A 27,664-nucleotide genomic window follows, 5' to 3' on the forward strand; every position below is an offset into this window, starting at 1 on the left:
GGGGGAGACTTAAGGGGGAGGGAGAGGAGAGAGAGGGAGGGGGAAGGGGCGTGGGAAGCCCTGGCTGAGGAGGGCACGGGAGCCATGCTCCCTTCCTAATATAGATCATTCATAACTGAAGGAAGGATTTGGAGCTGGATGGGACCCCAGCTTGCCAACTATACCCGAATTTCTCCCAAGAGAGGCCGCCCCAGTCCTTTCCTCCCTGCTTGCCCTCTCCTCTGTGCTTAGGGGTTCACGGGAAGTCTCAGGCGACCCCCCGCCCCCCGCCCCCCGTGGGGTTGATAAGTGCTGTTATGCCAGAGGGTGGCACCATTTCCAAAGTGCAAGAAGCCAGAGGGTTGTTCGTGGGACAGGCACCAAGGGGGCCAGGGAGGGAGGGCCCGGTGGCTGCAGGCAGGGTAGGGTCACTGCGTTGGGGCCGCAGGGGACCCTTCGGGCTCCGCGGGCAGTGGCCCAGACCCCGGCTCCGCCGCCTCCTCCTCCGCCGCCTCCTCGTCGGACACCACGCCCTCCTCCAGTCGGAAGACCTGGCGCACTGAGCGGGTGGTGAAGGTGAGGGGGCCGCGTCTGCGGGGAGGAGAGACCAGGGGGCAGAGAGAAAAGTGAGAGATAGGGAGATATGGAGAGACAGAATAAAATGGGGAAGGGGTCACAGAGAGATGAGGGGACAGCGAGATACTGGGGTTTATGGAGCGAGGGTGCGCATGTGCGGGGTGGTGGCCTTACCGAAGCCGGTTCCTCAGCGTGTTCAACTCCCGGTTCATGGACTCGGAGGCCTCTGTGACATCCTCCAGCTCGTGTTGCAGCCTCCGGCGGACTGCCTGGGCCCGGGACGCCTCCTCCTCAGCCTCCTCCAGCTGCCGCTTCAGCTGCTTCACTCGAAGGTTCCCCTTCTCCAGCTTGGCGTGAGCAGGGGGGCCGGGTCATTTCTCTGGGTGCTACCCTCACCCAGAGCTCCCCACAGCTCATCCCTCCTACATCCTGACTGTCCTGTGCCCTGCCATCTATTCATGCTTTGTTCTTTTCTCCTAGATCCTCTCACCAGCCTCCACCTCAGATTCAAATGTGAGGTCATCCCCCACTCGGCCTCAGAGGGATCTTTCTATGCTCAGGGCTGACCCCCTTCCCTGCTCAAAGTCCTCCGTGATTCCCCAGTACCCCTGGGACAAGGTCTCAGCCCTTCAGCCTGGCATTCCAGGCCCTGCAGGGTCTTCTTCCCATAAACACACTGATCAGACCATCTTCACTGAGACCCTCCCCAGACCCTGTCATCTCTCTCTCCATGGAGGGGACATACATAATCTGCCTCCTACCTATTCCTCTGACCTCATTTCTTATCATTCAACCCCCCAACCTCATTCTTCTCTCAAGCAATACTGGTCTGCTTTTTTGCTTGGAACTCACCAAGCTCATTTCCATACCCCAGGGTCTTTGCACCTGCTGTTCCCTCTTCCTGGCTCTTTCTCACCCTTCAGTATCAATTCAACTGTCACTTCCTTAGACAGGTCTTGCTGACACCCCACCCCCAATCTAGGGGGGATTCCCCAGTCCTCTGTGTCCCCCTCTCTCTTCATTCTCTTTTTTCTTCATAGCCCCTATCACAATCTGTAATTATCTTTACTTGTTTATAGGTTTATGGTATCTTTCTTTTCCTACGTTGAAAATGTGAGCTCTTTGAGAGCACAGTCCTTCTCTGTGTCATTCACAGCCACATCTCCAATGCCCTGCATAGTGCCTGGCACATCAAGGGTGCTCAACAATTGTTTTGTGAGATGAATGGTGAATAAAACACAGCTGAGCTTTTAAGGGCACAGCAACTAGAATCAGTCACATTTGAGCCTGGGGTGGAAGCTGGCAAGAGGATCTCTCTCTATTGACTGTGTGACTCTGGGGCAAATTATACCCCCTTTTAAAGTTTCCATTTTCTCGCCTGTGAAATGGAGCTGATGAAGGAACGTAAGCATGTATTTTTTTAAAAAGCAGGTGGCATACTACTTGGGACACAGTAACTGCTCAATAAATAATTAAGAAAACAGACTCTGCAGCCAGAGTGCTGGAGTGTGAACTCTGGCTCTACCTCTTACTAAATAAATAATTGTGAGCAAGTTAATTCACCTTTCTGTCTCAGTTTTCTCACCAAAATCAGAGGGAAAATAATAGTTTAACCTACCTCATAGAGTTCGGATAAGAATTAAGTGTACTATATGTTATGTCTTTAGCATATTTCCTGGCTCTTAGAAAGCACTCAGTAAACAGCAGGTGTTGTTATTTTAGCTGTGGCCTAGCCTCTGGATAGGGTTTAACTTCTTCCCTCTCCCTGGCTGTCTAAGGTCCCCACCAGGGCCTTTCCTGGATTCCAGAATTTATGGATCACAAAGTCACTGATTCCAGCTCTCTGCTGATGCACCGAGCCCCAGGATGGTGTCTGCACTCAGTTCCAGTCCAGCACCCACACGTTCTCTTGTGATGGGAACTCACTGCCTCCAGAGATGGCATGTGCTACTTCTCTGTCAGTGGTCCCCCCACCACTCCCACTGCACCTCAATGACATCAGCTGCTCACCTGGTCCCGGAGCTGGTCAGCCACCCTCCGCTCCTCCTCCACCTGGAGCACCACCTCTTTAAGCCTCTTCTCAGCCCTGCGCACCAGCTTGCCAGAGAGGATGCGCTCCCTATGGAGAGGTATGAACGGGAGAATCAGGAGAGCTGCTCACCTGGGGCTCAGTCCCTCAAGCCTCGTCCAGTGGCTACCTGTTCTCAGAGTGTGCTCTGCCCTCTTTTCCACCCACAACTGGCTCCCACAGTCTACTCAGGCCAGACACTGGCACCCAGGCTCCCACCAGAGAATCTAGTCCTTAGCTTCTAGTAAGATGCCTGAAGGTCCTAAAAGTGTCTCCATGTCTATACCAGTTTTCCATATCCCACTCAGTCTCTCATATTCAACTGTATTCCCCCACCACCCCGCCCCCAGTCTTCCTCCTCTCAGGGGACTGACCCACTGACCACCAGTCCCTAAGTCAGACCACCAGGCATTGTCCTCACCCCTTCTCTCTCCTTTGCCCCACCCCCAGCCCGTTAGTAACCGAACCCTGTCCCATTGCCCCCTGGACTCTGTCTTGTCCCCTCCTCAGCCTCACAGCCCTAGCCCCCAGTTCAGGACTCAGCATCTCCCACCTGACCTTCCCTCTACCTGGCCTGGAATTCTCTCTCAATTTCTTTCTCTAGCTTTCTGTGTTTGTGGAACAGTCTGGAAGCCCAAAGCTCCATCTCCAACCATCTCTGTTGTCTTCTCCCCTTCTCACTCACACACTTGCCCTGGACAAGCTCAGCTGTGCCCCAGGTTTCTACAACCATCAACAGCCTGTTGTCTGCTAAATCTGTCTCCCGAGCTCCAGCCTGGTTCAGCCCCCAGCCTCAGCTATCCCCAGACCCTGCACACCCTGCATTGGACTCAATGCCTTCTCCCAAACCTGCTCCTCCTCCTAATCCCCCATGATCCACCTAGATATGCAGGTCAGACACCTGGGGCCATCCTTACCTCCCTCTCTTCCCTCCCGTCTCCTTAATTTCCCCCATCCCCACGGTCCCTGCTCATCCACACCTGGGTGAAGTCCATGTGATGGGGCCCCTAGCAATGGGCAGTGCTTGGCAGCCATGACTGGACATTCCCTTAAATCTGAGCCAGCCACATGACTTTCTTTCTTTCTTTTTTTTTTTTTGGCCGTGCCATGTGTGGCACGCAGGATCTTAGTTCCCAGAACAGGGATCAAACCCATGCCCCCTGCAGTGGAAGTGTGGAGGAGCCCTAACCACTGGACCACCGGGGGATTCCCTACATGACTTGCTTTAGTAACAGGATGTGACAGAAGTGACAATGTACCAGTTCCAAATCTAGACCCCAAGAAGCCCTCACTCTTGGAACCTTCACTTTGTCATGTGAACAATCCTGGGCCAACCTGGAGCAGAGACAAGTTAGCCTAGTTGTCCCAGGCCAGGCTGGAGACATACGAGAGCCCAGCCAAGATCAGCACATCCATCTAGCTGACTTTCAGCTGAGCAAAGATGCATGAGTGAGGCCCACCAAGCTCAGATCAGCAGAACCTACCAGCCAACCCAAAGACTCATGAGCAATAATAAAAAATTGTTGTTTTAAGCCACTTAAATTTTAAGGTGGTTTGTTATGCAGCTATAGCTAACTGCTACATTACTGTTTAAATTATATAGTGGGAATGCAGTTACTTGCAGCACAAAGCATCCTAAATGACATAGGAAATCATCAACCATTAATATTATGATGCCTTTTGGATGTTTCTAAACCATGTGCTTGTAACACAGCTCCCCTTCATCTCACTGACCAGAATGTGAGGATTGCCCTCCAGCTGCGCCCTCCTCTCCCGCCTACCTGCTCTCCTGCTCCAGCTGCTCCTCAGCCTGGGCCAGCTTAGACTCAAGGGCAGCGATGATCATCTTCTGGCGGGCCCGGGCCCCAGCGTCTTCCTCACCCAGGCGTCCCCGGAGCTCCTGGACCTGCCGCTCCAACTGCTGCCGCCCGCTCTCTGCCTTGGCTGAGAAACTGCGCTCAGCTGACAACTCTGTGGTCAGTGATTCCACCTGCATCAGTGGGAAAGGCAGGACTGTCATGGTGGAGTCTCAGAGGGAAGGTGGGAGGTAAATGCAGGCACCTCCCACAACTAAGTGAGTTGATGATTGTTAAATAAATAGCACAGAACCTGGTATATACTAAATACTCAGCAAATGGTAGTGTGTATTTTTCTCCAATTGGCTCATCAGCCAATGGCAGTGCCAGCCCTGGGTTTTAACCTTTTAGATAGGTTTTTGCTATTTTAATAAGCCCACAAGATTATCACAAACTTGTTTAAATGCTATAACTTCTACCTTTGACTGTGAATGAGTCTATTCCAAGGGTTATCACAGTTTTTTTTGTTGTTGTTTTTTGTTTTCTTTTTTTTGTGTGGTACGCGGGCCTCTCACTGCCGCGACCTCTCCCGCCGCGGAGCACAGGCTCCAGACGCGCAGGCCCAGCAGCCACGGCTCACGGGCCCAGCCGCTCCGCGGCACGTGGAATCCTCCCAGACCGGGGCACGAACCCGCATCCCCTGCATCGGCAGGCGGACTCCCAACCACTGCGCCACCAGAGAAGCCCGGGTTATCACACTTTTGTTCGCACCAGGCTCATCTGGGGAGCTTGTTAAAAAATTGTGGACTGCAGGGTCGCCCCGCTCCAGAGATTCTGATTCAGCAGGTCTGGAATGGGGTCCACGAATCCGCATTTTCAACAAGCATCTCAGGTGGTTTTGAAACGAATGATATGCAGGACCGTTTTGAGAAATGCTGGCTCAATGAACAGGAGCTACTACATTGGGAATGTGTAAACATACCTCTAATAATAGTGCTTGTTTATTTATTCAGCTCCTACTCTGAGTGAGGTCCTATGCCGGGGACACAGAAATTAGTCAGATCCAGTCTGATTCATACTTTACTTCATTTCACCCTCAAAGGAAGACATCGACGTGGTGATTAGCATATGCTTTTTTTTTTTTAAACCTTTTTTGGAAAATAAAACCGTGATATAGAAAAAGTAAAAAACAGATCAAATATATGGCTTAATGGGTTTATAAAAGGCAGACATCATTGTCACCCCTGCCCAGGTCAAGAAACAGAACTTTACGCACCCATCCTAATAACAACCTCTTCCTTTTCCCCCAAATAGTATGTCATCCTGACTTTGGGGGTGATCACTTCCTTGCTCTTTTTTCGAGTTTTATTACTCAAAGATGCATCCCTAGATCCTATAGTTGAATCCTGCCAATTAAAAAAAAAAAAAAGAAACTTGTATGGACTTCCCTAGTGGTCCAGTGGTTAAGACTTCACCTTCCAATGCAGGGCGTGTGGGTTCGATCCCTGGTCAGGGAGCTAAGACCCCACATGCCTCACAGCCAAAAAAACCAAAACATAAAACAGAAGCAGTATTGTAACAAATTCAATAAAGACTTTAAAAATGGTCCACATCAAAAAAAGCTTTAAGGGACTTCCCTGGTGGTCCAGTGGTAAAGAATCCGCCTTCCAATGCAGGGGACATGGGTTCGATCCCTCGTTGGGGAACTAAGATCCCGCATGCCGCAGGGCAATTAAGCCCATGCACCACAACTACTGAGCTCGAGCGCCTCAACTAGAGAGCCCGTGTACCACAAACTACAGAGCCCACGCACCCTGGAGCCTGTGCACCACAACTAGAGAAGAAAAAACCCACATGCCACAACTAGAGAGAAGCCCACATGCCGCAGTGAAAGATCCCACATGCCTCAACTAAGACCTGACGCAGCCAAATAAAAATAAAAATTAAAAAAAAAAATCTTTAAAAAAATTTGTATATGACTTTTAAGTCTCTTTTAATCTACAGTTCCCTACTCCATCCCTTTTATTTCCTTACAATTTATCTGTTGAAGAATCTGGGCTGTCTGACCTACAGAGTTTCTCTGCATCTGTATTTTCCTGATTACACATTCACGGTCTAACTCAGCATGCTTCTCTGTTCGGTTTCCTTCAAATAGGCAGCTCGGTCCAGGGAATTAATTCTTTTTCTCTATGAGTTTTCAAGGTAATGAAATGGTTCCATATCATTTTATGAAGGTGACTCTACCGTGTTGAACAGTCATCCACCAAGAACTCATGCCCATCTGGAACCTCAGAACGTGACCTTATTTGGAAAGACAGTCTTTGGAGGTGTAATTTATTAAATGAAGATGAGGTCATACTGGATTGGGGTGGGCCCAAAATCCAATATGACTGGTGTCTTTACAAGAAGAGAAGGAGGCACAGACACATAAAGAAAACACAGGGAAGGCCGTGTGAAGATAGAGGCAGAGATTGGGCTGATGCATCTACAAGCCTAGGATTGCTGGCAACCAGCAGCAGCTGGAAGAGAGGCCTGGAACAGATGCTCCCTCAGAAGGAATCAATCTGACGACACCTTGATTTTGGACTTCTAGCCTCCAGAACTGTGAGAGAATAAGTTATTGTTGCTTTAAGCCACCCAGTTTGTGGCAATGTTACAGCAGCCTCAGGAAATTAATACAGTGACTAATTAGTATTTTTAAAAATATCATTGTGAACTCGTGTATTTAAACAGATTTGATGGATTTAAAGCGGTGCGATTCTGGCCCTTGTTGAAGCTCAAGTTGCTCCATTTGGGGCCAGTGGGAGCCTTTCCAGGTTGACTTCTAAGTGCTTTTGAGATAACCAGGGTGTGTTATGGACTGAATGTTTGTGTCCTCTCCAAATTCATACGTTGAAGCCCTAATCCCCATGTGATGGTACCTGGAGATGAGGCCTTTGGGAGGTAATTAGGATTAGATGAGAAATGTGAGGGTGGGGCCCCTACGATGGCATTAGTGCCCTTGTAAGGAGATACCAGAGAGCTTGCTCTCTCTCTACCCCCACATGCACAAAAAGTCGAGGCCAGTGAGTGCACGATGAGATGATAGCCACATATAAGCCAAGAGAAGAGGCCTCAGAATGAAACCTATCTTACTGGCACCATGATCTTGGACTTCACAGTCTCTACAACTGTGAGAAATAAATTTCTCTTATTGAAGCCGCCCAGTTTATAGTATTTTGTTATGGCAGCCTGAGCAGACTAAGGCATGGTATGACAAGATGGTCCAGGCTACTCTGATTCATTTCCTGATTTAGATCTGGAATGAGCCATTTCTTTTGAAAAAAAAAAAAAAAAAGCCCTGTTTTCTTTTAGTGGGGGAAATGGTATTTCTAGACCACGATGTTCATTGCTATTGGGTTGGTTATTGTTTAGAGGCTTTTCCGGTGGACAGAGATAGGATGGATCTATACAAATTACCCCATAAGTTCACATGAATACATCCAAGTCAAATTTGGGACTAGAGGGTTTTTGTGTGTTTTTTGTTTTGTTTTGTTTTGGCCATGCCACACAGCTGTGGGATCTTAATTCCCCAACCAGGGACTGAACTCGGGCCACAGCAGTGGAAGCCCAGAATCCTAACTACTAGGCCACCAGGGAACTCCCTATTTGTTTGTTTTTAACTTAGCCTGTTCTCCATGACATCTATATATTGGTTCTCACGTGCTGATGATCCTCAGATTATGAACACAGGTAGAGATGATAGAATTAGAATATCCCATCCTTAATCATTTACTTTATCCCACATTATACACATAATATTATTATTACCAATATAATTACTGAATATAGTAATAAATTTTTTTTTGCATATTTGCCCATTCTCTCCATTTAAAAAATAGTTGTGTTATAAATAAATGAGCATTTAGCCAATTATCCTTCTTATTCCTTTTCAGCCTTCACTTAGTTGTAGAGCTACGGGCAGACTGTATGCTCGTTTACTCTCTGTAGCTGATGTCTCTCTAGTGACCCTGATCATCTGAACCTGGATCTCCAGGGCAGTGGTTCTGACTCCTCATGCCTCAGAACCACTTGGAGAGCTTGTTAAAACACAGATTCCTGGGTTTCCCCACCTCCAGCATCCCTCATTCATTCGTTCCTCATTCACTTGGTTGGGGCCCCAGAACTTGCATTTCCAACAAGTTTCCAGGTGAGGCTGATACTGCTGATCTCGGGGCCACACTTTGAGGACTGCTGCTCTCCTAGATTCTTCAGGAAGGGCTCCTGGGAATAACAGTCTCTGAGTTCTTGCACGTTGACAACTTGTTTATGTCCTTTATACATGAAGGTAAGTCTTATATCTTATAGGTAACCAACAAGGACCTACTGTATTGCACATGGAACTATACTCAATATCCTGTAATGGAAAATAATCTTAAAAAGAATATATATATAACTGAATCACTTTGCTGTACACCTGAAACTAACACAACATTGTAAATCAACTATATTAAAAAAAAACAACAAATATCTGCACATAAAAAAAGAAAAGAAAAGAAAGTAAGTCTTGCTTGATACAAAATCCTTGGCTCACATTTTCTTTCTTTGAGTATCATAACTATATCCCTCCATTTTCTCCCAGCATAAAGTCTCACTGTGAAAAATCTGATGACAATCTAATTTTCTTTTTCTTATATATCACTTGTTTATTTTTTCCTGGATGGCTAAAGAATTTTTCCCTCTCTTATAAGTCCAATCTGTCATGGTATGAGTTAGTATGGGTCAATATCTTCAGGTACACAGTGGCTACAAACTTTTCTGCTTCAGGAGTTTTCTTGCATTATGGTTTTTGGTTTATTTGCTCTGACCCCTTGCTTTGATTTTCTTCTTTGGGGGCTCCTATCATCCATATGTTGGATCTTCTCTGCCTGTCTTCAATATTTGCCATTTTCTTATGAATTCCTTTTTGTGTCTTTTATAAGTTTTATTTTGGGGACTTCGCTTCTGCCGCAGTGGTTGAGAGTCCGCCTGCCGATGCAGGGTACACGGGTTCGTGCCCCGGTCCGGGAAGATCCCACATGCTGCAGAGCAGCTGGGCCCGTGAGCCATGGCCGCTGAACCTGCACGTCCGGAGCCTGTGCTCCGCAACGGGAGAGGCCACAACAGTGAGAGGCCCGCGTACCGCAAAAAAAAAAAAAAAAGAATCCGCCTGTCAATGCAGGGGACACAGGTTTGATCCCTGGTCCAGGAAGATCCCACATGCCACAGAGCAGCTAAGCCCGTGTGCCACAACTACTGAGCCCGCACACCACAGCTACTGAAGCCTGCACACCAAGAGCCCGTGCTCCACAACAAGAGAAGTCACTGCAATGAGAAGCCCGCACACCACGACAAAGAGTAGCCCCCGCTCGATACAACTAGAGAAAACCCGTGCACAGCAGTGAAGACCCAATGCAGCCAAAAATAAATAAATAGGAAATAGGTTTAAAAAAAAAAGTTTTATTTTGATTTTTTTTTAAAAGGTTCTCCTTTTCACCAACAGCCAAAGATGTGGGCTGGGCTAAGTCACATCATTCTTTATATGACTGTAGTATCCTACGGGCTCTCCACTAGGCATATACTGGCTTATTTATTTCATTTATAATGAGCACCCAGTACTGTTTTAGGTAAAAACTAAGAACTAAAACTAAGACAGAGGCCCTATGCTCAAGGTGCTTACACTCTGTTGGGAAGATGGACCACAGACAAATAAGTACATATATAATAGAATGCCAGGCAGTGGTAAGTGATATGAAGAGATTAAAGCAGAGAGAATGGAGAGAAATTATGGGAGGGAGGGTGGCTGTTTCACACAGGGTGGTCAGGGAAGGCTGTTTTGAGGGAGTGAGATGTGTGATGGTTTGGGAGAAGGGCTTTCCAAGAGGAGGAAACAGCAAGTGCAAAGGCCCTGAGCTAGTAATAAACTAGGCATAGTCAAGGCATAGTGAGGAGGCTGGTGTGGCTGAAGCAGAGTGAACTAGGGGAAAAAGGGTGAGAGATAACTAAGGTCTGAATTAGCCAGGGACCAGAGTGTGGGGCCTTTTTGGTGACTGAGATTTTACTCTGAGTAAGATGCGAGTGCATCATCATGGTGTATGACTGCTTCTCCTACTGGTCTAGGGGCTCCCCAAGGGCTGAGCTGGGTTCTTACTCCTCTCTGAGTCCCCAGCATGAGAGGTCTCAAAATGTATCTTTTAAAATGTATGAAATAATAAAGATGTAGGTCTCTCTTTGGAAATCTCACCCCTCTAATGTCTGCTTGGCAAACTCTTAACTTCCTACAAGACCTCTTAAGCAATCACCTCTATCAGGAAGTCTTCCCTGATAGCCCCCAGCCTCCAGGCTGGATACTGATCCAGTCTCCTCTACATTCTCACAGTGTCCTGTGCTTCCTCCATTTTCATTTGAATTTCGGTATTGGGATAGGCTGTTTCCTCCATCAGACTAGGATGTCCTTAAGGGCAGAGACCTGGAATGATCCATCTCTAGGTCCCTAGCACCACCCAGAATAGGATATGGGCCTCCAGGAGCCTCATAAAATATTTATAAATAAATAAACAAATGAAATATGCTTTTGTCTGTCTGCCTAGCTCCTATGTATCTTTAAAACCCAGCCAAATGCCCCTTCTTGCAAATGCCTCTCTTGCAGAGAGTTCTCTCCCTCTCGCTACTGGGGCCTCAATACTTATATTATCACACATGTCACTCTGTAATGTCATGGTGTAATTCCCTGTCTGTTTCCCCAGGGAACTCTGCAGGATAGAGACCCCACATAATTTATCCCTGAATCCAGCCTTTGAGAAGCTTCAGAAATACAAGTGAATGAATGCATCAATGTCTCCCCCACCTTGAGAACTCCTATTCAACCTTCAAAACCCAACTCAAATATTCCCTTTTCCTACGTCTGTTGAATAAGAGAACTGAAGGTGTTATGGTCCCAGGTCAGCAAGGACCCAGGCTGGCAGTGGGTGACCCAGCTGTGCTCACCTGCAGAAGCAGCTTGCGGTAGCGGTCATTGAGCAGCTCTGCATTGCTCTGCTCCTCCTCCAGCTCCTCTTCCATTTGCCCCAGGCGCCCCTCCAGCTGACGCTTCTCATCCAGAATGGCAGCCCTAGGGAGAACGGGCACGGGGGCGGTAAGAGAGCAGGATGGCCAGAGGAGGGCGCCCTGCCCCACATTACCAGGGACCACTCACTTGCTAAGGCTGCCGTTGGCCACCTCATCTGCCATTTCGTCCCGCTCCTGCTGGGCCTGCCGCCGGGCACGGTCTGAGGCGGCCAGTTCCTGTGATGAGCGAGAGAGGGGGTGGTCAGCTGTGGTGAGGGGAGGCTGTCTGGGCACTGGTCTCCCTGCCCCTCACACCTCAAGTCTCTTGGCCTTTTTTTCACTGCACTTGAACATGCTGCCCCTGTATAACCTTGGAATGAACTTCAGTCCATAGGCAGATGTCTCCTAAATCCGTCTCCGAAGCCCCTGGTCCGTGTCCACCTCTTGCTGCCCCTCAAGGCCCCTCACCCTCATAGCCTCCTCACTGAGCCCACTATCTCCTTTCAAGCCAGTTCCTCCTCCAGTTTCCCCCGGTCATCGGGCCAGACCTCCTCGACTCCTCTGCCTCCTTACCACCCATAGCCCTGTCTGTCCTGCCCTTTTACTCTGCCCTGGTCCCTCCTCTGCGTCCCACAACCCTGGCTCAGGCTTCATCCTCCCTCCCCAGCCTCCCAGCCTCCAGTCTCCCCCTAGTCCATGCCCCACACCGCCCCAGAGAGGGCCTTGCGGCTGCGCCTCAGGACCCTCTCTGGGCTCCCAAGCTTCCCCTAGGCCCCGCCCCCTCCCTTCTCCCACGGCCCCGCTCATCCTGGCATCACCTCCTGCAGTCGCAGCACTTCCGCCTCCAGCCCCTTGAGGCGCTTCTCACTCTCCCGGTTCTGGGCAAAGATCTCCTCCCGGGAGCTGCGTGACTCCTCCACCTCCCGCCACAGCTCCTTCATCTGGGCCTGGGAGGAATTTAGCGAGTGAGCGGACCCAGCCTGATTATGACTCACGGGGACGCCCCCTACCCTCGCATCAGCCCTGTGGGGGCTCCCCGTGAGCAAGCAGAGCACTGCGGACCTGGGCTTCTGCGCCCCGCCCCCGGCCGCTGGCTGTGTGACCTTGGGCCAGCCCCTTCCCATCTCGGGGCCTCACCTCTTTAAAAAAGAAGCACATCAAAATTAAAGTAAGCCTAAAATAGGGATAATATTTGGGCTCTGCAGTAATAATAGGGATGGGAAACACCGATCACTTACCTTGGGCCAGGCTCTATTCTACAGACACACTGACTCCTTTAATCCTCACAACTCCAGTTGGTGGGGACTATTTTCCTCCCCAGTTTACAGATGGAGAAACTGAAGCACAGCGAGGTTCAGCAACGTGCTCAGGGTGGTAAGTGGCAGAGACAGACTGAACCCAGGCTGTCTGGCCCTGGAGTTCACCCTTTTAGCCACTTTGATACCTGGCCACGTTATTGATGATTGATTGATTGGCCGCACCAGGTGGCACGCGGAATCTTAGTTCGCAGACCAGGGATGGAATCCGCGCCCCCTGCCGTGGAAGCGCGGAGTCAAAACCACTGGACAGCTAGGAAAGTCCCAAGCTACCTGGCCACATTATTAAGAGTGTGGAGGGATGCTGGTAAAAGGGTTTTTCTCTTCAAAGGTGCTTAAAATAAAGAAAAATAAAACACAAGCGAAATGTCCATCGCCGTTAAAAAAAAAAAATCCCCACCCTATCTTTACAATGGTGTAGCTAGTGAGGACAGTGGGCAGGCTTGGTAGTAGAAGGATAACTACCATCACTGTTACTAATATTATTATTATCTGCTTGATAATAATAGGCTTTCAGTGTAGGGGTTTTTGCTCAGTGATGACATGGTTTATAATTTTCACTTTTTGGGAGGAATCTTCATACATCAGCGCTGCCCAACAGAAATACACTGCAAGGACCTACGTTCTTTAACATTTTCTGTTAACTACATTAAAAAGGTAAAAGGACATAGGTAAAACTAGTTTGAATACTATATTTTATGTAGCCTAATATATCCAAAATATTATTATTTCCATTTATAATCAATGTGAAAATGATTGAGATGTTTTACTTTATGAAGTCTTCTGAAGCTAGCATGTAACTTGGATTTTGGACCCACCCACCTTTTTTTTTGGCCTCGCCAGGTAGCTTGTGGGATCTTAGTTCCCCAACCAGAGATGGAACCTGGGCCCGCAGCAGTGAGAGCAGAGTCCTAACCGCTGGACCGCCACGGAATTCCCTTTTTTTTTTTCCCCTGCCACATTTTAGATGCCCAGTAGCCACATGGGGCTGGTACCCTCTGTATTGGACAGGCCAGGTCTATACTTAAAAAAAACAAAAATAGAGACTTCCCTGGTGGTGCAGTGATAAGAATCTGCCTGCCAATGCAGGGGACACGGGTTCGAGCCCTGGTCCGGGAAGATCCCACATGCTGAGGAACAACTAAACCCATAAGCCACAACTACTGAGCCTGTGCTCTAGAGCCCACGTGCCACAACTACTGAGCCCGCATGCCTAGAGCCCATGCTCCCCAACGAGAGAAGCCACCGCAATGAGAAGCCCACGTACCGCAATGAAGAGCAGCCCCCGCTTGCGGCAACTAGAGAAACCCCGGGCGCAGCAACTAAGACCCAATGCAGCCAAATAAATAAATAAATTTATATTTTAAAAAATAGACTTTACTTTTTAGAGCAGTTTTAGGTTCCCAGCAGTTTTGGGCAGAAGGTACAGAGATTTCCCACACAGCCCCTACCCTCACACATGCACAGTCTCCCCCATTATTAACATTCCCCACCAGAGTGGGACCTACCTTGATGGTAGGTATCAATGATGAACCTACCTTGACACATCATCATCCAAAAATAATTCTTTTTAAACAACCATGTATAAGTTTCATAATGGGGCTGGGGGGGAACCCTAAGGTATTTCCACTTCAAAAATGAAATACAATGAGGAAGTTGCACTTACACATTATGCATTTTAAATAAAGGAAGTAAAAAACAGGAAAAGAACCCAATGAGCCTTTGGGGCATGGATGTTTACAAAGCTGTTGCCTATGCTGGGTGCAGCTCCTGGGATCGAGAGGGTGGGGCCCCAGTTGGTTTTGGAGCCGGAGGGAGGTGGGGCCCTCCCTGGTCCAAAGCTTAAGCTCCGCCCCTTACCTGCATCTTGCGAAGCTGCTTCACGGCCTCCTCCTTGCCCTGTCCGCTGGCCGCGGTCTGGGCCTTCAGCTCCTCCAGCTCGGCCTCCAGCTTCTTGCGGGCGGCCACGGCCAGAGCGCGCTGCTTGCGTTCCTCGTCGCGTTCCACCTCTGCATCCCTCAGCTGGGATGGGGGAGGGCGGGAGGGGCGGGCTCAGGGGACGGGAGGCCCAGTCTCCCTCTACATGCTAGTGACATAGATGTCTACCCTCCAGCCCTGGCCCAGGCCTCCAGCCCCGTTCCTCCTGCCCCTTGCCTCTCTCCACCACCAAACCCCATCATCCTCTCCAACCCCACAGCCCCAGCTCAGGCCTCACCCTCCCCCCTTGCCCCAGCTTCCTCTCTGCTCCCATCTTTCCCCCCCACACCCCGCCAGCCCATTCCCGATGGCTCCAGAAGGGTCCTTCTACAATCAGAGCTGACACTGCCCCTCCCCTGATCATGGCCCTCCTGCGGCTCCCCAGTGCCCCCAGGACTAAGTTTTGGATGAGCCCATGGCTGGATCAGTGGAGCCAGGCGAGATCAAAAAAACACCCAGAGACACCCCCACGCCCACCCCCACCCCCGGCCTTGGATCACGTCTTCATCTCTCTCAGGGCCTCCCAGCTCCAGTCTCCCCCGCTCCAGTCTGCTGCCCACATGGCCCCAGAGGGGTCTGACACTCAGAGCTGACCCGCCCCTCCCAGCCCAGGCTCAGCACACATCACCTAGCAGAGAGCCTTGCCCACTGCAGACCACAGGAAATTCCTCCACTGAATGAATACTGAATGAATGAATGGTGCAGAGACAGAGAGAAAGAGATGGAATGAATGAGGAAGCAGGTGAAGGAGTAAATGAATACGGGAGGAAGTTCGTGGATGAAGCGGGGTGCAGATGAGCTGGTCAATGAATGCGTAGATGAGTGCCTGGGTAGGTTGTGGGTGTGGAGGGCTAGATAGTGGAGTGACTGGGCTGGGGACAGGAGGTTGATTGGAAGCGGGTGTTGGGTGCATGGAGGGGAAGTCAGATGCAGAGTTGGTTATGTAGAAGTTCTGGTTGCTGGGGAGGCTGTGTATGGGCGGCCGGGTGGCTCAGTAGATGGGGTGGTAGCTGGGTGGAGGGTTTTGGCGGATGGAGGGTGTCTGAATGGGTCAACAGGATGTGCGTGTGGGTTCATGGGTCACGATGGGTGAGTGGGTTGGGAAACAGGAGGCTGGCTGGCTAGCAGGAGGGACTTGGGTAGAAACACGGAGTAGAAGGTGGGTGGGTGAGACTTCCGGCCTCTCTTGCTGCCTGTAAGTACCAGGGCATCCCCCGCTGGACGGGCGCCCTGCCTGTACCTGCTTGGCCAGCTGCCGCCGCCTCTCCTCACCAGCCTCGTCTCGGCCCTGCAGGTCCCGCTCGTGCTGCGCCTTGAGGGCCTGCACGGTCACTTCCAGGCGCAGCTTGGCATCCTCAGCCGCCGTCAGCTCATCCTCCAGCTCCGTCACTTGTGTTCGCAGGTCGTTGGCTGCCTGTTCGGCCACCCGGCGGGCTCGCTCCAGCTCGTGTACCTGGAGGGGAGGGAGAGTTAGCACTGGGGCACCTGGGTGACCGAGGAATGGGGAGGCCAGGACCCGAGATCTATCCTAGGCTAGAGGGGAGGGAAGCTTTGACAGACGAGGGGGAGGCAAGTTGACGTGCCCATCCTAGTTCGTTCATTCATTCACACGTTTAACATTTCCTGAGCACCTACTTACTATGTGTCTCATTCTGGATCATCCTAGAACATATTTTATTAATAACCTATGCACCGTAATTCTATTATCTGAAGCTCCTGAGAATCCAATTCCAGTGTTTGTTAGGTCGGCTGACTCTCACTCATGGTGGATTATTTCCTCGTAGGTTTTGTGATCTTTTTTTTTTTTTGGCCAGGACCTGCGCAGCTTGTGTGATCTTACTTCCCCGACTGGGTATTGAACCGGGGCCCTGACAGTGAAAGCTCAGAGTCCTAACCACTGGACGCCCAGGGAATTCCTGGTCTTGTGATTGGTTTGTGAGCTCACTTCGTTGTGGCTTCACCTTCAGGAATCCCATGTGGAAGTGCGTTGAAGGCACGTAGCTCCAGAGTTAGCAGTGTTGGTTTCTGCCAGACTCCCCAGGAGATTACCAACCCACTAGCGACTACTATTTTTTTCTCAGCGTGGGGCTTTCCAGACCTTTCAGGGAGGTGTAAATGAAAACCCCAAATACCCTGTGAAAGCAGACCTGGGCTCATGAATTCTCAAAGACACCCCCCCCCCCACGGCCTCTCCTTAATTGTCACCTCCTCAGAGAGGCATCCCCTGGCCTGTCAGGGCCTCCCTGTTACCCATGCTCCTGGCACTGAGTCGCTCTCTGACTCAGCCCTAGTCACGGTGGTCCTTTACTATGTGTTTATGTGCCTTTTTGGGCAACACCCACCTCCCACATTGGCCTGTGCGCTCCACAGGGCAGGGACTATATCTGCTTATCACCCCTGCCTAGTTACCCTCATGAAAATGCTGGTGACAGTGTCTACTTTCAGTGCTTAGAAGGGTCCAACTGGTCCCCCTTTTATTTGGCACCTGCCAATCAACTTGGTTGACTTGAAGGACTCAAACTTCTCCCATCAACATCCTACTTCCCACCAAGGCCTTTGGAGTCACTATATATAACTTAACACTTTTCCCAAAGGACAGACCTTAGCAGTTTGAACATGAGTTGGATTATCCTTGGGGCTGCAGGCCAAGGGTGTGTCATGGGGATGGAGGTTCTTTCCAGGCCTGGCTAAAAGCTCCATTGGATTAATGCCAGAGCATGCGGAGAAAATAAAGCCCTCAGCCATTGCACCCCTGGCAATAAGGAAGGATGCTGGGACTGTGTCTGCCCAGGGACCCAGCTAAACACGCCTTCCATCAGTGCCTCCTGTCATTAGCCAGGGTGGCTTGTGGCCCTGGGCCTGTTCTGGTAGATGCTCCACAAATATATTTATTGAGCACATGAAAAAAGGATGGTGTGGAGGGTGTGTCAGACCTTTCAGAAGCCTGGGAGGCTGGGATACTGGCTGGGTGAGGGGGGACTGGGAACTGGCCTGCGAGACCCCCGCACAGGCCCTGGAGGGACGTATGAGTTGGGGGAAGATGGAGACCTGGTAGGGGAGCCTGTGTGTGCTCAGTGGAGTTGCGGGGTGGCAAGGCGGGGTGTCTTCACAGTGTGTGTGTGTGTGTGGTATGTATGTGTGCGATGTGTATAATGTGCGTGTGGCGTGTGTACATGTGTGTATGTGCATATATGTGCGTGTGCACACCCACGTTTGTGGAGCGCGTCTCAGGCTGTATGTCGTGCTAAATTGTCTTCATTTTCTTTCTCTCTGAGTCACATACACACAAGGTGAGTGGTTCTCACACTCTGTGTGTACACATGAGCAAGCGTGCTTAATGGAAGATCCGCCTCACGTTCCATGAACACACCGGTGAACACGTATGTTTTGTAAGCAGCTCTCGTGTTCAGTGTGTGAACACATATGTCTGCTGGAAGATTCTCCTGTCCTGTGGCCGTGAACACGCACGGTGACGACTGGCTCTCCTCACTTTCTGTGTGTGTTGTCTGCACGCGTCTGCTTGGCAGATTCTCCTCCCGTTCTGTGCGTGTGCACGAACACGTACGTCTGGTACGTGAACGTGGGGCTTTGACGCTGGTTCCCTTCACCCCGCGTGTGGGAGAGCACACACGTGTGTACGTGCGCCCCAGCGTCACGGGTGCTTGTGTTGCCACGTGTGTGTCCCCGGACGGGGGGCTGCTCACGCTCTTGCCGACGTCATCCTTGCTGCTGAGCAGCGCCTCCAGCTCGGCCCGCAGCGCCCGGTTCTGCCGCTCCAGCTCCTCCCGCGCCTCCTGCTCCTCCTCCAGCGCCCGCGTCAGTGACAGCGCCCGGGCCTCACGCTCCCGGCCCTCCGCCTCGACCCGCTCGCGCTCCTCCACCGCCCGAAGGACGGCTGCCTTCTCCTCCGCCAGGAGCTTCCGGGGTGAGGGAGATGGGGTGGGGGAGACAGGTTAGCTGAAAGGAATGTACAGGGGGATGGGGAAGACAGGGCAGCCAAGGGCAGAGACAGACAGACAGACAGAGGCAGAGACACAAGAGGGAGGTAGAGGGATTAAAGTCGCAACCATGTCCCAAAGCAGCCCAACTCTTCAATGGACCACACGGTTGGTGGGAATGTAAACTGGTGCAGCCACTGTGGAGAACAGTATGGAGGGTCCTTAAAAAACTACGAACAGAGTCACCATATGATCCTGCAATCCCACTCCTGGGCACATATCCAGAGAAAACTACTATATGAAAAGATCCATGCAACCCTATGTTCACAGCAGCACTGTTCACAACAGCCGAGACATGGAAGCAACATAAATGTCCATCGACAGATGAATGGATAAAGAAGAGGTGGTACATATATACAATGGAATATTACTCAGCCACAAAAAAGAATGAAATCATGCCACCGGCAGCAACATGGATGGACCTAGAGATGATCACACTAAGTGAAACAAGCCAGACAAAGACAAATATCATATGATATTGTTTATATGTGGAATCTAAAAAAATGATACAGATGAACTTATTTACAAAACAGAAGCAGATCCACAGACATAGAAAACAAACTTACAGTTACTAAAGGGGAAAAGGGGGGAGGGATAAATTTGGAATTTGAGATTAACAGATACATGCTATTATGTATAAAATAGTTAACCAACAAGGACCTACAGCACAGGGAACTATACTCAATATCTTGTAATAACCTAAATGGAAAATTATCTGAAAAAGAATGTGTATATGTGCGTGTATATATATATATATATATATACATATATACACACACATACATATATATATACACACACACATATATCTGAATCACTTTGCTGTACACCTGAAACTAACACAGCATTGTAAATCAACTATACCTCAATTTTTAAAAGTTAAAGGAAATTTTGAGTTGAAAAAAAAAAACCTCTTAAATGGGTCAACTGATCAGCCCCTCATTCTAGATAAACAACTGAGGAAATGGTGTTCCTTTCTTCCTCTTGGGGTAATGGCAGGAAAAAAATACATAAATTTTTAAAATGTACTTCAACCTTCACTGTTTTTTAAGACACAGCAATTGACAATGAAACCTACAAGACGTGCAAAAAAGGAAGAGAATGGGACTCACAGTCAAGAGAAAAATAAGTCCATGGAAACAGACCCACAGATGACCTAGATACTGGGATTATCACACAAGCACTTTGACTGTGTTAAGTAAGTTTCAGGACAAGATGGATACAATGGGTGAAGAGGCAGGGTTATTGCAGGAGGGATTTGAAACTGTAACACAGAACCAAAGAAAAATGCCAGAACTTCAAAATACAATATCTGAAATAAAAAGGTCACTGGATGAAATTGAGAGCAGAATGGACACACATCAGAAGAATCAGTAAACTTGAAAACAGGTCAATAGAGATGATCTAACAGAGCAAAGAAAAAATATTGTAAAAAAAAAATTAGCAGAGCTTTAATAACCTGTGAGACAGTATCATGCAATCAAACATACATGTATTTGGAGTCCCAGAGGAAAGGTTAAAAAAAAAAAGGAGAGGAAGAAGTAAAATTGTCTTTAATCACAGAAAATCGTAGCAAATCCAATGGAACCTATAAAACACCTACTAGCACCAAAATGTGAGTTTAGCTAGATCGTAGGATACAAGATCAATAAACAAAATTGATTACTCTTCCATATTCTAGCAATCAGAAATTAAATAAAAATATTTAAAATAGCATCAAAAATGAAATACGTGGAAATAAATCGGACAAAGATGTGAAAGATGGGCACTGAAAAGTATAAAACATTTCTGAGATTAAATTAAAGAAGGTCTAAATAAATGGATATATATATCTTGTTCCTGGGCCAGAAAACTCAATATCATGAAGATCAATTTTTCCCAAACTGATCTACAGATTCAAAACAATCTCAAACCAAGGAGATTTTTTTTTGCTGTAGAAATTGACAAACTGATTGTAAAATACTGAATACACATGGGAATGCAAAGGACCAAGAAGAGGTAAAATAACTTCGAAAAAGAAGAAAAAATTGGAGAACTAATGCTATCTGATTTTCAATATCTATGCAAAGCAAGTCAGTGGAGAGAATCTTTTCAACAAATAGTGTTTGAACAACTGGATATCCAGATACATATAAAATTAACTTGGAGCTATGATAGCACCATATATAAAAATTAACTCAAAATGGATCATAGAAAATTAAAAGAAAAATGGATCATAGACCTAAAGGTAAAACCTATAACTAGACAACTTTTAGAAAAAAACTCATAGAAGGAAACCACTGTGACCCTAAGTCAGACAAAGATTTCTCAGACACAACACCAAAAGCATAATCCACAGAATAAAAAATTAAAACATTGGACTTCATCAAAACAAAAACTTCTGCTCTTTGAAAGTCTCTACTAAGAGAATGAAAAGAAAAGCCACAGACTGGATGAAAATATTTGCCAAGCAATATATCTGATAAAGAACTCATATTCAGAATATATAAAGAACTTTCGAAATTCAATGATAAGAAAAGAAACAATCCTTTTTTTAAAAAAAAAAAAGGCAAAAGATTTGAACAGGGACTTCACCAAAGAATATGTATGGATGGTAAATAAGCACATAAAAAGATGCTCAACATCGTTTATTAGGGAAATGTGAAGTAAAACCACTACATCTATTGGAAACGTTAAAGTTTTATGCATGACAGTCAAAAACTAGAAACAGCAACTCAAATGTTCATCAACAGTATAGTACTTTTCAAAATGTGGTCTATAAAGGGATAATAATCAGCAGTTAAAAAAAAAAGAGGAATGAATTATTGATGCATGCAAAATCATGGATGAGGGGCTTCCCTGGTGGCGCAGGGGTTAAGAACCCGCCTGCCAATGCAGGGGACATGGATTCAAGCCCTGGTCCGGGAAGATCCCACATGACGTGGAGCAATTAAGCCCGTGCGCCACAACTACTGAGCCTGCGCTCTAGAGCCCGTGAGCCACAACTACTGAACCCACGTGCCACAACTACTGAAGCCCACGCGCCTAGAGCCCGTGCTCCGCAACAAGAGAAGCCACTGCACCGCAACAGAGTAGCCCCCGCTCGCCACAACTAGAGAAAGCCCACGCGCAGCGATGAACAAACACAGCCAAAATTAATGAATAAATAAAATAAATAAATTTATTTCAAAAATGGATGAATCTCAAAGTAATTTTTTCAAGTGAAAGAAGCCAGTCAAAAATGAGATTTATATAAAAATAATTTATATAGAACTCTAGGAGATACAAAACATTTTTTAAAAACGTTTAAAAAATGTTTGATGATCTATGGAATGGTATTAAGCAGTCAAACACACATGTATTTGAAGTCTGAGAAGAAGAGGAAAGAGAGAGAATGGGGCAGAAAAATATCTGAAGAAATAATGGCTGAAGATTTCCACATCTGATCAAAAACACCACCCCAAAGATACAGGAAGCTTGGCAAAGATAAATACAAAACCCCACAGCTGCATATCATAGTCAAACTGCTAAAAACCAAAGAGAAAGAGAAAAAATTTAAACCAGCCAGAAAACCACATCACACTACCTGCAGGGAAACAATGCTTTGAGTGACCACTAACTCTTCATCTGAAACAATGGAGGCCACAGATCATGGAATGATCTCTTTGAAGTGTGGAAAGAATAAAACCGTTTACCTGGAATTCAACAGTCAGTGAAAATACCTTTCAAAAATGAAGGCAAAATAAGGACTCTCACATTTTGCAGATGAAGAAATTGAGGCACAGAGAGGTCGGGCGATTTGCCCAAGCCACACAGCCAGAAAGGGCCTCAGCTGAGATTTGAACCTCAGGGTTGCCTGATCTTAATGCTCTGGGGTTCTGAGAACTTTATTCCATCCTCAGATTGCCAGCTGCTTAACATTATCCCCATCTCCTAGATGGGCAAACTGAGGCTCAAGTGGGACAAGCAGTCTGCCTGAGGTCCACAGGAGTCAGCAGGAGAAGCAAGGTGTGTTATTTCATTTCATCTTCCTACAACCTTCTGGTGTACCTTCAGGACTCTTTCGGGAGTAAAAGTGGGTACCACCAATAATTATTTTGAGGCAAGAGACATAAGCCAGGATGGATGGGTGTCCTATTTTACAGAGGCTCAGAGGGAAGAGGCATCTGGCCCTAAGGTCCTCCCAAGTTCACAGCTGAGCTGCGACATCACATGTTACTGACTGCTCACAATGACCATGGGCAGCGTGGATCAGCATCCCAATTTCCCAGCTTGGTAACCCGAGGTGCCTCACCTGGTCGAACTTGCGCTGCTTCTTCTCCAGCGCGCTCACAAGCTGCCGCTGCTGTTCCAGGTCCACTGTGGCATCGTCCAGCTCTTGCTGCAGCCGGCGGCGGCCCCGCTCCAGCCTCTCCACCACTTCTGTCTTTTCTGCCAGGCGCTGGGTCAGGGCCTCAACCTCTCGGGTGGCCCGGCGCCGTGCCTCCTCCCCTGCCTCCAGTGCCCCCGCCTCTTCTTCCTGGCGCCGCCGCCACTCTGAGAGCTGGGGTGGGGGAGGAGAGAGAGGGAGGGTGTCACTCATGGCTGCGATCCAGGTGTGAGTTGGTGGGGCCCCATTTCCCAGATGAGGAGACTGAGGCCTGAAGGGGGAAATAATTCACTTCATTGGGCACTTCTGCCTCATGAGTAGGGATGAAGTTGTGAGTTCTATGAGCCCCAGCTCCTCCAGGAGGTTAAAATGGTTCTCATCAGGGCCCAGAAGATGGATCAGGGCTGGGCTCTGTCCTGGGGAACCCCCAGTCTGGTGGGGGAGACTGAACATCACAGCCAGGGTGATGGAGGCTAAGGTAAAAGAAGTATGAGACCCATGAGAGTCCACAGGAGGGGTTCAAAAATCTATTTAGAACATTCAAGAGAGAATTCCTGGAGGAGGGGGCATTTGTGATGGATCTTGAAGTATGCATAGGAGTTTTCCAGTTAAAGAAGGATATCTGCAAGCATACATTCATCACTCATTCATTCAACAGGCATTTCTCAAGGTCTCCTATATGTCAGGCTCTATGTTGGCCTATGCTGGGGATCCAGACCTAACTCTGATGGGGTCCCACTTTCAAGGTGCTCCCAGTCTGATGGGGGGACTCATGGGCAAAGACAGTTCCAGCCAGGGTGACTGAAGTGGGGACAAAGGAGAAAGAAGGGTTGTGGGAGCCCAGAGCCGAATGGTCAGGGTTTTCCCAGAACAGGAGAGGCTGACGCTAAGTCCTGAAAAATGAAAAGGGTGCTCCCAAGAGAAGTGAAAAAAGAGATGAGAGATGAATACAGCTAAACATGAAGGAAGGACCAGAGAGTGCAGGGCCTCTGACATCCAGCTGAGAGGCATGGGTTTTGTCCGGGGGGAGCTGGAGAGCCATGGGAGGTCTGTGAGCTAGGGAAGGGCAGGGTCAACTCAGGGTGTAGAAAGACCATGTGAAGTATGAGCTGGAAGGGGAGAGACTAGGGGCAGGGAGGTTTGAAGGGAGGCTGAGATGAGGATCCAGGTGGCTGGGGCTGTGGGGACAGAGAGTAGGGAATGAAACAGAGAGTTGGGGACAGGAGGGATGGGGGTCTGCACCTACAGGCTCTGGGGCTGAGGGAGAGACAGAGGCGGGTATGGCTTGAAGGGGTCTGGCCTATGACATGCTGGGCAATGGGGCCACCCGGAGCAGGGGAACCCAGGAGGAACAGGCTGGGAGACTGGGCATCCCTTTGAGATCTCCCTGCGGGGCTGTTCACCTGGGCCTGCGCAGCCTGCAGCTCGCGGCCCGCCCGCTCCCTGGCAGCTGCCTCCTCATCCAGCTGCTCCCGCAGCCCTGCCGCCTCCGCCTCCAGGGCTCGTGCCCGGGACCCCAGGGTCAGCTTTGCTCTGGTCTCCTCCTGCAGCAGCTCCTGAAGAGGGATGGGAGAATGGATGTTACGTGTGGGCAGGAGCGAGGGGAGGCCTGGGGGGAGCCCGGTGGTGAGAGGTGGGCTGGGATCACCTGGGCATCGTGGAGCTGGGCCTCCATGCTGGTCAGCTCCTTGCTCAGCCTGATGGCTTTGGACTCGGCCTCGCTCAGTGCTCCAGACACAATCTCGAGTTCAGCCTGCAGGGAAGGGACATCTTCTAATGACGACTTCCAGCCAGCCAACCCCTCTGCTCCTCTGCCTCTAATCCCTACCACCATTGCTGGTGAGGGTGCACCAGCATGGAAGGTGCAGCTGCCATGGAAACCAGTCTAGCAGCTCCTTAAAATGGTTCAATGCAGAGTTTCCATACAGCCCAGCAATTCCACCCCTAGGTGTGTACCCAGGAGAAATGAAAAGAAGTCTAGGCAAAAACTTGTACAGGGGTGTTCACGACAGCATTATTCGCAATTGCTGAAAAGCAGAAATAACCCAAATGTCCATCCACGGATGACTGGATAAACAAAATGTGGTCTATCCAGACAATGGAATATTATTTGGCCATAAAAAGGAATGAAGTACTGACACATGCTACAACATGGATGAACCTTGAAAACATTATGTTAAATGAAAGAAGCCAGACACAAAAGGACAAATATTGTATGATTCCATTTCTATGAAATGTCCAGAATAGGAAGTCTAGAGAGACAAAAGAAGGGGATTAGTGGTTGCCGGGGCAGGGGGTGGGACTGGAGGATGATGGCTGCACAGTACAGGATTTCTTTCTGGGCTGATGAAAATGTCCTAAAATTAGGTTACGGTGATGACTGTACAACTCTATGAATATACTAAAAACGATTGAATTGTACATTTTATTTTATTATTTTTTAAAATATTCATTTATTTATTTTGGCTGTGCTGGGTGTTAGTTGTGGCATGTGGGCTCTTAGTTGTGGCATGTGGGATCTAGTTCCCTGACCAGGGGTCAAACCCAGGCCCGCTGCATTGGGAGCACAGAGTCTTACCCACTGGACCACCAGGGAAGTCTCAAACTGTACATTTTAAATGGGTGAATTATACGGTATGTGAGTTATATTACAATAAAGCTGTTCCCCCGGCATGCACATCACCACCACAATGATCCCGGGTGCAGCTCCTGGTCTCACGTTCCTTCGCTGTAGGAATCGGGCAGCAGCTTACCACTTTCTCCCCCCTGGACTGTTGCCTCCATAGGGTAGGACCTCATCTGCTTTGTTCCCTGCTGTGTCCTCAGGGCTCAAAACAGAGCCTGGCACACAGTAGGTGCTCAGAAAATGTTTGTTGGGTGAGTGCCTCCAGCACATGTGTGTTACCCTGAACCTTCTTCTCTCCCTTTTTGAGGTTCACTTAACAAACAAGGTTGGGTTCAAATTCTGGCTGGTAAGAAAATTTATCTGAAAACTTGGAAATAAGAAAAGGCAGTGGTCAGGCATCCTTTAGAAAGGACAGGACTGGGACTTCCCTGGTGGCGCAGCGGTTAAGAATACACCTGCCAACGCAGGGGACATGGGTTCGAGCCCTGGTCCGGGAAGATCCCACATGCCGCAGAGCAACTAAGCCCGTGCACTACAACTACTGAGCCTGTGCTCTAGAGCCCGTGAGCCACAACTACTGAGCCCGTGTGCCACAACTACTGAAGCCTGCGTGCCTAGAGCCCGTGCTCCGCAACAAGAGAAGCCACCGCGATGAGAAGCCCGCACACCACAACGAAGAGTAGCCCCCGCTCACAGCAACTAGAGAAAGCATGCATGCAGCAACGAAGACCCAACGCAGCCAAAAATCAATCAATCAATCAATAAATCACTTTGTTGTACACTTGAAACTAACACATTGTAAATCAACTACACTTCTATAAAGCTTACATTTGATTGCCCTTTGGGACATTAACCGGTTTGTCTCTGACTGCGCCATTTCGTTCTGGCATTCTCTCTTTTGCTGACTACACACACACCAATTTGTTGTTGTTTCTCTCCTTGAACATCTTTGACATTCTGCTGGATCCCTCATTAATGCTTTTTTTAAAATATTTATGTTTTTATTGAAGTATAATTGATTTACAATGTTGTGTTAGTTTCAGGGGTACAGCTAAGTGATTCAGTTATACATACATTATACACATATTCTTTTTCAGATTCTTTTCTCATATAGGTTATTACAAAATATTGAGTATAGTTCCTTGTGTTATATAGTAGGTCCTTGTAGTTCATGTATTTTATATATATTAGTGTGTATATATTACTCCCAAATTCCTAATTTACCCCTCCCCTGCAACTTTCCCCTTTGGTAACCATAAGTTTGTTTTCTATGTCTGTGAGTCTGTTTCTGTTTTGTAAATAAGTTCTTTTGTATCATTTTTTTAGATTCCACATATAAACGATATCATATGATATTTGTCTCTGTCTGACTTACTTCACTTAGTATGATAATCTCTAGGTCCATCCATGTTGCTGGAAATGGCATTATTTCATTCTTTTTCATGGTTCATTATTGCTTTAAATAAATCTTTGACATGGGCTTATTATGTCTTTGTATGACAGTCATGCTTTGAACTTCTGAAAATGATATTTTGAGCTGACCTTGGTACCTCCTGGCTGTGTGACTTGGGCAAGTGATTCCTATCTTTTTTAAAAAAAAAAATTTTATTTATTTATTTGGCTGCGCCAGGTCTTAGTTATGGCATGCAGGATCTTCGCTATGGCATGAGGGATCTTTTAGTTGAGGAATGCATGCGGGATCTAGTTCCCTGACTAGGGATCGAACCCGGGCCCCCTGCATTGGGATCATGGAGTCTTAACCACTGGACCACCAGGGAAGTGCCTGATTCCTATCTTTTTGGTGCTCAGTTTTTCTCATCTGTGAAATGGGGATGATAACAGGACCTACCTCCCAGGGCTGCTTTGAAGAGTCAATGAAATAATGAACGTAAAGTGACTAGCTCAGTGCCTGGCA

General features: G+C 48.3%; 1 protein-coding gene across 3 annotated transcripts in view; it reads right to left on the bottom strand.

The window, feature by feature from the left end:
- Window positions 1-10: 10 nt before the first annotated feature.
- The window catches only part of MYH14 (myosin heavy chain 14), a 90,267-nt gene continuing 62,613 nt past the window's right edge, over window positions 11-27,664 (bottom strand). For all 3 annotated transcript variants that reach the window (XM_024768494.1, XM_024768492.1, XM_024768493.1), the window contains 13 exons: window positions 24,772-24,876; window positions 24,527-24,679; window positions 23,049-23,297; window positions 18,482-18,694; window positions 16,018-16,230; window positions 14,661-14,822; window positions 12,303-12,431; window positions 11,633-11,721; window positions 11,425-11,548; window positions 4,405-4,613; window positions 2,566-2,674; window positions 730-902; window positions 11-570 (listed from right to left, as the gene is read on the bottom strand). In XM_024768494.1, the coding sequence (XP_024624262.1) occupies window positions 408-570; window positions 730-902; window positions 2,566-2,674; window positions 4,405-4,613; window positions 11,425-11,548; window positions 11,633-11,721; window positions 12,303-12,431; window positions 14,661-14,822; window positions 16,018-16,230; window positions 18,482-18,694; window positions 23,049-23,297; window positions 24,527-24,679; window positions 24,772-24,876 (2,091 nt within the window). In that variant the 3' untranslated portion in view covers window positions 11-407. The remainder of the gene's footprint in view (window positions 571-729; window positions 903-2,565; window positions 2,675-4,404; window positions 4,614-11,424; window positions 11,549-11,632; window positions 11,722-12,302; window positions 12,432-14,660; window positions 14,823-16,017; window positions 16,231-18,481; window positions 18,695-23,048; window positions 23,298-24,526; window positions 24,680-24,771; window positions 24,877-27,664) is intronic.

This window comes from Neophocaena asiaeorientalis, unplaced genomic scaffold, assembly GCF_003031525.2.
Source record: "Neophocaena asiaeorientalis asiaeorientalis breed wild unplaced genomic scaffold, Neophocaena_asiaeorientalis_V1.1 scaffold629, whole genome shotgun sequence".
NCBI lineage: Eukaryota > Metazoa > Chordata > Mammalia > Artiodactyla > Phocoenidae > Neophocaena > Neophocaena asiaeorientalis.